This window comes from Natator depressus, chromosome 3 (genome assembly GCF_965152275.1).
Source record: "Natator depressus isolate rNatDep1 chromosome 3, rNatDep2.hap1, whole genome shotgun sequence".
NCBI classification, from domain to species: Eukaryota; Metazoa; Chordata; order Testudines; family Cheloniidae; genus Natator; species Natator depressus.
The window spans coordinates 131,882,191-131,892,156 of NC_134236.1; the positions used below are offsets into that span (position 1 = coordinate 131,882,191).

Here is a 9,966-nt window from a genome sequence, read left to right on the forward strand (position 1 = left end):
CTGAAGCACAACCCCTGCCATGCGGGGCCCCCTATAGTCCTGGGCAGTTAGCCTGCTTGCTACCCTCTAATGCTGGCCCTGTCAGTCTGAGACCACTTATTACACAATAACAATATTTCCCTGCCTCACAGACGTGGCGTGAGGCTTAATTCACTACTGCTTGTAAAATGCTTTGAGATCATTGGATGGGAAAAGTATACAGAAATGCATATTATTGTTGTTATTTATATAAAGTCATAGATTGATTCTGTCTAGATTAATAAAGCTGCCCCAAAATTAAGGGAAATGTACCCTCTACCCAAAATTCCCCCCCCCCCCATAGTAAAGTGTAAAGAGTGAAACATCACAGTAAATTAATGTAAATTACATAAAAGATGAAGTTTTGAGGAAGCTATAATAGAATCAAAAGCTGCCAAAAGGCTTTTCAAACTGGTGTTCATGCCTGCCACAGGAGTGATTTGCATAACTTTCCCATGATTCTCCATAGTCACATTTTTCAAAAGAGAGAGAGCTTGCTTTTTACAGTCGCATAACCTAAGGGTGCCTTTTTGTTTTGACATTGCATTGGCATTGTAGTTGGGTAAAACAACATTTCATAATGGATGAACTCTAAGAAGGCCAAAAGCAGTATAGCATTTCCTTTCTGTGTATTAAGTTAAGTTAAGTTTTGAAAAAAGTACGGTTTTTGTTCCAGCTCCAGTTTTTTTCCCGTTTACACTGAACTAGAACTCAGGGTCTCATGAATACCCTGTGATGCTCTACTGTTGTAAACTAAGATTTACTCTTCTCTATTATCAGTTGAATCTGTGTTAGCGTTTTTGGGCCCCGATACTGCAACCTGACCTGTGCAGGAAGATCACGGAATACATTAAGAAGGGGGGAAAGAAGTCAAGAAATTGTCCAAGAAAATTAGACAATTGGCTTGTTCTTCTTCCTGGGATAGCAGTTCCTCTAACTCATCACCAGAAGGCTCCAGAGCTAAAAGCTCTGGTTTCAAGGTTTTCAGACATAGAAAGAATAAGCATAATAAAAGATGAGATTCCAGCGTAATGTGTCCGAGCAGGCCTCTATGGCTAAACGCTTCACATGCAATCAGAGGAACAGAGACATTGGCAGAAAAGGGGGCTCAAAACTCCCTGGACTAACCAGACACTGCTTATGCTGTGATCAACCATGCTACAACTTCCAAACCAACCAAACCCTGCTCATAGGGCAGGTCGGTCATGCCACATCTGCTAGACTAACGCAACTCTGCTCACTATGGGTCGACCATGCCTCATACAGCCGACTGTAGAGGACTGAGAGGGAGAGCAGCGCACACATGGAGGAACAAGCAGGCAGTAAGGGGCCTCTTGGCTCACCACTTATATCTGACTGACTAACTCTGCCTGCCCTAACAAGGGGTGGTAACCCTTCTGGAAGCCTGTCTTGTTCACCCTAGGATTCAGTGAGGCAACACGGCTGTGCTCTTCTGTAGTACCGTCTGGCTTATTAAGAGATGCAGTCAGACAAAGACCCGCACTATGCAGCTGTTAGGTAGCTATGCCTGGCTCACTAAGAGTATGTCTACACTGGGGGGGAAAAACACAACAAACCACGCCATGGCAGAGAGTCTTAAAGCCTGGGTCAACTGACTTGGGCCCACACGACAGGGCTAAAAATAGCAGTGTAGATGTTCCCACATAAACTGAAGCCCGGGCTCTGAAACCTGGTGATGGGAGAGGGTCTCAAAGCCCTGACAGCAGCCTGAGTGGGAACATCAACACTGCTGTTTTTAGCCCTGTGAACCTGAGTCAGTTGACCCATGCTCTGAAACTCTCTGCCATAGGGTTTGTTTTGTTTGTTTGGTATCTTCTGCAGTGTGCATGTACCACAAGGGATCCATTGAGACAAAGGGCTAAACCATGCAGCTGTTATGTAGCTCTTCTTGGCTTACTAAGGAGTCCAGTGATAGGCCAAAACCATATTAGCAGCTTTGAAACGTTCAGGAGGTTAGCAATTCGGGGAGCCATTAGACAAAGTCATGACAGAGTCCTCAGATAAATCAAAAAGACCTTACAGGACTTCCTGATTCCAAATGAGGGAAAAGGAATAGCCAGCTCTGTTACAGGCTTAAGAACCTTTTCATGGCTAATCCCCTAAAGACAGAAGGTGAGGCTACACAAAGTCAGATGGAACCAGTTTAAGCCCGGGAAGGGGAGAGAGCACTCTTCCCATAGTGCAAATTCCAACACTAGAACAACTCCTGACTGTGGTCAGGTGGGTCGAGCAAGCAAGAACTGGGGGTGGGGAAGCTATTAAAATTCAAGGACCAATGGCCTCTCAACATCAGACAGATGGGCCCTAGATGTTGTTCGAGAAAAGTGTCAGAAGATTCCAAATCATGGTTTTCTCCCTTCTCAACTACTCTCAAATCCTCAAAAGTGGCGGAATATACCAAAGGCCACAGATCATCTTTTGCAAATCAGTGTGATAGAGAGAGCCACCAAGGCAGTGATGTTCTCCTGCCAATATTCTTCTTATTTCTGGTACCCAAGAGATCTGGGGAGGACAGAGCTGTGTTGGATTAAAAGCACCTGAACAAGTTAATAAGGAGGCCCAGGTTCAAGATGGACACTTTGAAGTCAATACTGGGAGTGATCTGCCAGGATGATTACCTTACATCAGTCGACTTGAGGGAGGCCTACCTTCATTTGCCAGTTCACAAGGGGCACACAGGGGAGTTTTGCAACTTACTCATGGGACCAATCATTTTCAATACAAAGTGCTGCTTTTCAGACTGTCATTTTTGCCTCGGGTGCTCACAAAATTCCTCACTTTGGTGGCTGTTCACAGACAGTAGGAGACACAGATGTACCCTTCCCTGGCTGACATTTAAGTAAGAGCCCCATCCAAGAAGGAGTCCACTTGAGTAACCTGAACCACAATTCAGATGTTACAACAGCATGGATTTATAATACATTCCGAAAAGAGTCTTCAGCCATATCAGTGCCTAGTTCATCTAGATGCAGAGGCTCACAAAATGTTTCTGCCAAAAGATAGGACAAGATTAGATCAGCAATTACCCTCCTGAGGAGATGCCCAAGGGCATTAGTCAGCACTCTAATGAGTGTTCTAGGGGTGATTGTGTCCTGCACAGGGATAGTGTTCTGATCAAGTATGCATATGAGGACTCTCCCGGGCTTCCTGATGTTGATTCCCTGTTCTCTGATATTTCCATCACAGAAAGTGACCATTTTGTCACTTGTTCCGAATTCCCTGGATTCGTGGATGAGTCTGAAGAGGTTCCAGGGAGAGATGAACATGCAGAACCAGACAGGTCTGTCATAACAGCAGATGCAAGTCGGGAAGGATGGGGAGTGTTCTCCTAGAAGCATGTAACTTAAGGAACATAGTCCTTTTTCAAACAAAAGAAAAGCATACATTTTCTCGCCCTGGGGGCAATAAAGTACGCTCTTCAACAACTGGCCTCAGCATTGCTGAACAGTCATATCCTTATAACAATGGACAGTCTATCAGTAATGGCATACGTAAGCCTTTGGGCAGTATGAGGTTAAGGGATCTACAGAAAGAAGCAACATCATTGATGCAGTGAGTAAAGGCCCATGTGCTGTCTATCAATGCCTTGCACATCAAGGGCACCAGCAATAAAAATGTTGACTGTCCGAGCAGAAGGAAAATCAGTTAGGCATAATGGAGTCTTCACAACAAATCCTTCCAGTTGAAAACCAACATTTTCAAAATTCCAATTCTGGAAGGCTTCCCAATATTTTGCCAGGAGGAGAGAGCCAGAAGCCCTGGGCATACATGCCTGTCACTCTAGTGGCCAAAGGGGTTATTACCTTTTGCCTTTCCCCTGGTGCCCATCACCACCAGGGTAATACAGAAAATTAGAAAGGAGGAAATGGGAGTGATCTTAGTGGCTCCGCATTGGCCCAGGAGGCTTTGGCTTCCTGCCCTGGTGGACATGTCAGTGAGAGTTACCATTTTTCCTGAATCCGAGGCCAGATTTGTGATCTCGGGAACCAGTTCTTCACCAAGATCCAAGCAAGTCAAATCTAGCAGCTTGGCATTTGAAAGGAAGTTTCTAAAATGAAAGGGTACTCTGCTGGTCTTGTCAAAACTCTGTTGGCATCTAGGAGAAAGTAAAGAAACAGGTCTTATTCAAGGATTTGGCTAAATTCACACAGAAAGAGACATATTCAGCAGCATGTAACCAAAGTGTCTTATGTTCTGGAATTTTTACAGGGCAGTTTTTATGTCAGGTTGGAGGCTAATACCTTAAAAGTACACATTTCTGCACTGTCGACAATTTTGAGTGTATCCAGAAAGTCTTATGTTTCCCACCATAAGAATGTGTGTCGCTTCATTAGAACAGTTCAGCTATTGGGTCCTCCTAAGGTGCAGAGAGCGCTGCCTTGGGATGTGAACATTGTGCTCAATGCCTTAATGCAGGTGCACTTCGAACTTATTAAATCAGTTTCATTGCACTACCTATCAAAATAACCTTTTTCATCCCCATCAGCTTGCCCAGAAGGGTGTCCGAGTTGGGAGCTCTAGCAACTGATCCATCCTTTGGCATCTTCCACAAAGATAAGGTGGTTTTGTGAATGGCTCCCACCTTTATTTCAAAAGTAAATTTTATTTTTCATTGAGCACAATTAAGCATTTTTCTTTGCTTTCCTTTTGTCCACATCCTTCTCACCCAAAGGAGAAACTGTGGTATCTGTTGGATGCAAGCAAGCCTTAAAGGCTTAATTGAAAAGAACTGAGAGCTTAAGAAGAACAGCCTTCCTGGTCTTATTTCATCCAAGGAAAAGAGGTGCTAAAGCATATAGATTATCAGTCTCACAGTGTATATGCCAGTGTGTATGGAGCAAAAGATCTCAATCCTCCAGTGAAAACAAGAGCTCACTCAGTACGAGTGGAGGTGGCATCATGGATTGAGAAAGCGCAGGCCCCTTATGAGGCAATCTGTAAAACTGCAGAACTGGTCATTCCTGCATACATTTACCAAGTTTTACAACACAGATACTCAGCCTTCAGCTGATGCAACCTTTAGGCAGGTAGGGCCTGCATGGTGTGGCAATTCCTTAGAGTAAGAGAATCCTTTCTCTGAGTGACATTTTGTTCCCTCCCAAGGAATTTTGTCACTGCACAGAAAATCCTGTATTGAGGATCTGTGGACCTTGCCTGGAGAGAGAATGGGAGAATTTGTGGTTGCTTACCTGAAAATGTTCCCTTCTTGAAAGGGATAGGTCCACAGACAGAGCCCTCCCCTTGGAAATCCATTAAGAGAAATCTGTCAAACTTGTGGTTAAAGTTCTCTGCAGAAGTTAAAATCTTTCTTGTTGTTCATGTTTCTTGTCGAGTATTTTTTTGCAAGGTGCTGATGCAGGATGAGAAACTCCTTTTTTGTTTCACAGTCCAGAGAGCTTAGTTTTGGAAGCATCTTGTAACTAAGGCAGTCTTTGGAAGGTGGGGCTAGTTCTTCCCCCTGTGGTTACAAACTAGCAATGACTAAGGCTACATTTATGTCACGGAGGTCATGGAAGTCCCATAATCCGAGACTTCCAGAGACCTCCATGACACGCTCCGCTTCAGTGCATGGGCTGCGGGACTCTGGAGCTGGCAGCCAGCGCGGCCCTGGCAAGGTGACTGACTCCTGAGGGGGCCCTCCTCAGGGTTCCAGCAGTGGGCGACAGCCTCACGGGGGGGGTGGGAGGCAACACGCCTCGGGCGAGTGGCTGGGGGTGTCCCATTTTCTCTTTGGGAAATATGGTCACCCTGCAGCTCCCAGCTGCCGTGGGTGGAGGGGGGCCCCTCTGCAGCTTCCGCAGGCAGAGGGGGGACCTCACAGCTCCCAGCCACAACGCTGGCGGGGGAAAACCATGGAGCCGCAGCAGCAAAAGGCACAGACAGCTCATGGCTTCCATGAATTTTTGTTTATTGCCTGTGACCTGTCCATGACATTCACTAAAAATAACCATGACAAAATCCTAGCCTTAGTGATGACCCATACTGAAAATCTGTGGACTTATCCCGTCAAAGAAGGATAATTTTCAGGTAATTCTCCCATTTCCTATGTATAAAGTGCTGGGGAGGACACGGTGAAAGTTGGTAACTAGTCCAAATTCTACCCTCATGTGCAAGTGTGTGGCTCCCACTGAGTTCAGGCAGCACAATGTGTGTGAATCCAAGGATAGTACTTGGTCTTGTATTAGTGAGGATTACTGTTCAGGAGCTGAGGGGTTGCTGCATTAATCACAGGAGCTCTTTTGATATTTATTAATAACTGTGTTGGGATTTCAGGTTATTCCAACGGGAGACTGACTGCAATAGTGCCTGTGGGCATCAGAATAGACAACCTCTGTATTGATCTATACCTCCCTCCCCCCCCCCAAAAAAAACCCCTCCAACCAACCGAGTTCTTTTCTAACCCTTATAAGACAAGCGCTAAGTAATACCACTTGAGGACTTCAAAGTTACTGGAAATCCAAAATAAATAAATAAAAAGCAAGTGTGAAATATGTATGAATATTTCATCCAAACAATTTGGAAGAACTTGAAGCCACAATTAGATAGCAATGCCCATCTGTTGTGAACAGCAGAACAACAATTTATTTCATAACTTGGAGCAAGAAAAGGGGCTGCTAATCACCTTTAGGTTTATTCCTTAATAAAGCATGTACAGTCTCTACAGAGGGAGATCCAGATGGTGAAGGAAACTCTGCAGGCCATGCTGATGCAGCTCCAGCCGGATAAGGAGGCAAGAGAAGATGAGGCTGGAGACTTCCTCTGTGACAGCTGGTGTCCAGGAAAACAAGACTTAAAGAAATAATGGGGGGTGGGGGGTTCTGGTGTTTTAATGTTAATTCACAAAGGGTTGCTTTTAGTAACTGAATACAGTCTTACGAAGCCTTGAGGATCTCTTCTCTCCCTGCATAACTAATAACAACTAAATCAATTATGGAGAAATGGAGCCTGGAGGTTTATCAACAGAAGTGTCCTACACAGCTTCACATGTTCTGGCACAGACTGGAAAACAGCTTTCAGAGCAGAGCATCTCCTGTAATTGTGTAGATTACAAATTGATCCATTTCAAGTGATTCAGCAAAGTCTCCTTTAATGTCAGAGTGAGATTTTTCTAACAATGTTATAAACAACTTCCTTACTTGTGCATTCTTCAGTCTTTTTCTCCTTCAACATGTAATGTTAAAGGCAGTATTCTTCAGTATTACTGAGAGACAGCTGAGGGAATAAGTAATTTTTTGCCTTTGTAACATCTTTCTTACACCCAAGTTATTTTCAGATTCCTACAAAATATAAAACCACTAGGATAGAATTCAAAATAACCAAATTCTTCTAACTTAAATTAGGACTGCACTTACCCACTGGCATTCAACATAGCAGAGATAATTAACATCAGACTAAAGAATAATAGCTTTTCAACCATTTTCATTTACATTTTATAGCAAATGCATATTAATACCAAAACCTCAGAACATTTAAAGTGATAACCTGCTGATTTGTGGTTTTTATATTTGAATACTGTACGAACATTAAGTAATTTTTCTTAATATTATGCTTACTTCTTTGACCTGCCCTATATTGTCATAAAAAAGAAAGGTTTTTGGGTGTGTATATACATATGTATGTTTGATAAAGTTATATTATCTGTTTAATCTCTTTGTTTGCTACAGAAAAAAAGAAAAGGAATGGAACTAAACCCAGCTAAATATTGGTGATTTACAATGGTGCAGTGTTCAAACAATTTGTAAATTGTGTACTCATAAATCAAAACATTCTCGCTTGGATGCTAAAATAAACTGAGGTTATCACATTTTCATTTGGAATCCTATTTCTGCTATTTGCTGCAGAGACTATGAGGAGGGAAATTAAAAATAAATAAATAAATAAAACAGCTCCTTAAAAAACTCAATTCAATTTAATTCAATTTTTAAATCACTAGCTCAAGCAAATTTTTTACAACGGTATATTGTATCCCATTTTTAAAACGACCATTTTCGTTTGAAAAATGGACTTTTAAAAAATAATAATTCACATTTGGGCCATTAGAGTTGCTGGGTTTACAAACAAAGCATGATGGTTTTTCAGACATTAATCCCTGGGCTACTAGCCAGATAGACCTACAAAACTGTGTCCATTCTTTGTGTACTTCAAGCCGAGTTAAAATTTCTACCTCAAAATGTTAACTATATATATATACACACACACACATAAAAAGCACCAGGCAGCTGTGATTTACAGCAGGGTTATAATTTCATCCAGGGAGGTAAAACTGACAAACCATGAGAGTCAAGTTCCAGTGGTTTGTGAAGTCATCAGATCTTCAGGATGGATTACAGCCCTGTAATTCAAAACATGGTTGGCTTTTATCTTTAGATCAGAATCCAGGTTGTGACTAAGAGTCCTGGGTCAGTGCCTTGCCTGGGCTTCAATTCTCCTTTCTCCATTGCAGCCTTTCCCTTACTCATCCAAAGCCTCTCATGGAAGGCTCCTGCTGCTGCCTCTTCTTTTTCTCTTCCATCAACCTTCCCTGCTCACCTACTCCAAGCTATCCTTGGAGAGTTCCTGCACATTGCCTCTCCACTGCACTTTCTGCAAACACCCGTAGAAGTGGATGAACAAAGCATTAGTTACTAGCCATAGGCAGACCAAGTGCAGACTGTATGCTGCTGCTCTTTTGCTCACAGGGTGAAATTCACCCTTATGCATAGGGCTGGCCCAAGGCCTATGCGCCACTTAAATCCCTCTTAATCCGGGGAGGGCTGCGGAGAGGAGAACTTACTCTGCACAGTGATGAAATTCAGCCTAGCCTCCTTAAAGTTAGTGACAATTCTGGGTAAAAACTGATGGTAGAATATGGCCATAAAATTGGCATGATGACCCAGTTATAATGCTGTTGGGCCTAAATGTGGGCTAACATCTAACAGAGCCAAGGCTCACCCACTGCCAGAAATTACAGTTCACTGTGTTACTAACCACCCTGCATATATAACACCACACACAGGACCAGAGTGTGAACATCATGCTCACTTTGGTGAGCAGTTACTCACATGCGCACCACCCCTGGGAGAATGCAGAGCTTCGTCATTGTTGACTGTGCAGCACGTCTGAGCCAAACACAGCCCACACTGGCTATTTATAAATCACAAAGCACAGCAAGAACCAAATGGAGATGCTTTGCAGCAGTTCAAGTCACAGCACTTTTCTCACAATGACTCTCAGCCTTCAAGCAGGGACAGTTAATCCTCAGATTCTGTTCTTTTGTCAAGCTGTGGGAGTTTCTGAAGAAATTCCATTTTGATTTAAAACATGGTGGCTTTCATGTTTCACCTCTTCAAAGCATTGTTAGTTTTTAATTTAAAAAGTATACAACCACTATAATAAAAACACTGAACTCTTAAACTATCAGTCATTACTTGATTTGTATGTAATTTTATATTTTGATGTATTAACATTTTATTTTTTTTACACATCTCTCTCTCTCTCTCTGTGGCCTATATTTTTAATGTATCATTCCATTATCTTTACTATTTGTTGTGGGAAGTTAACAGCCAATCCAATAATTGTTCTAAGTCAGTTTGAATAAAAAGTGTAATAAAGTAAATCGTTTACTGCACCTCAGTCACCTTTCTTTTGCTGTGGATAGGAAATATATTCTTCTGCAAATAAAGAGAACAATGTCGTAAGGTTTATGTGCATTTATTGTTCATTTAGTTTACCAATGCTTTTAGCTTTAAGTGGGAAAATTCAGTGTCTGGCAACTTGCAGAGAAGGGAGGAAGTGTCTATTAGAGAAGTTCTGGTAACATCCCATCTTCTGGAAACGTTTCTGAAAATCCATTCCACTAGGTGCAATTTAGTGCAACAGCAAACAATATTGATTTTCAGAAGTCTCTTTGTATGAATGGGGTAGTAAGGATAGTCAGTAGCTAGGGCA

The 9,966-nt window shown here is 42.6% G+C and overlaps 1 protein-coding gene across 2 annotated transcripts in view; it reads left to right on the top strand.

The window, feature by feature from the left end:
* The window catches only part of DISC1 (DISC1 scaffold protein), a 357,679-nt gene extending 348,009 nt beyond the window's left edge, over nucleotides 1–9,670 (top strand). For both annotated transcript variants that reach the window (XM_074948838.1, XM_074948839.1), the window contains one exon: nucleotides 6,692–9,670. In XM_074948838.1, the coding sequence (XP_074804939.1) occupies nucleotides 6,692–6,841 (150 nt within the window). In that variant the 3' untranslated portion in view covers nucleotides 6,842–9,670. The remainder of the gene's footprint in view (nucleotides 1–6,691) is intronic.
* The last annotated feature ends 296 nt before the right edge of the window (nucleotides 9,671–9,966 follow it).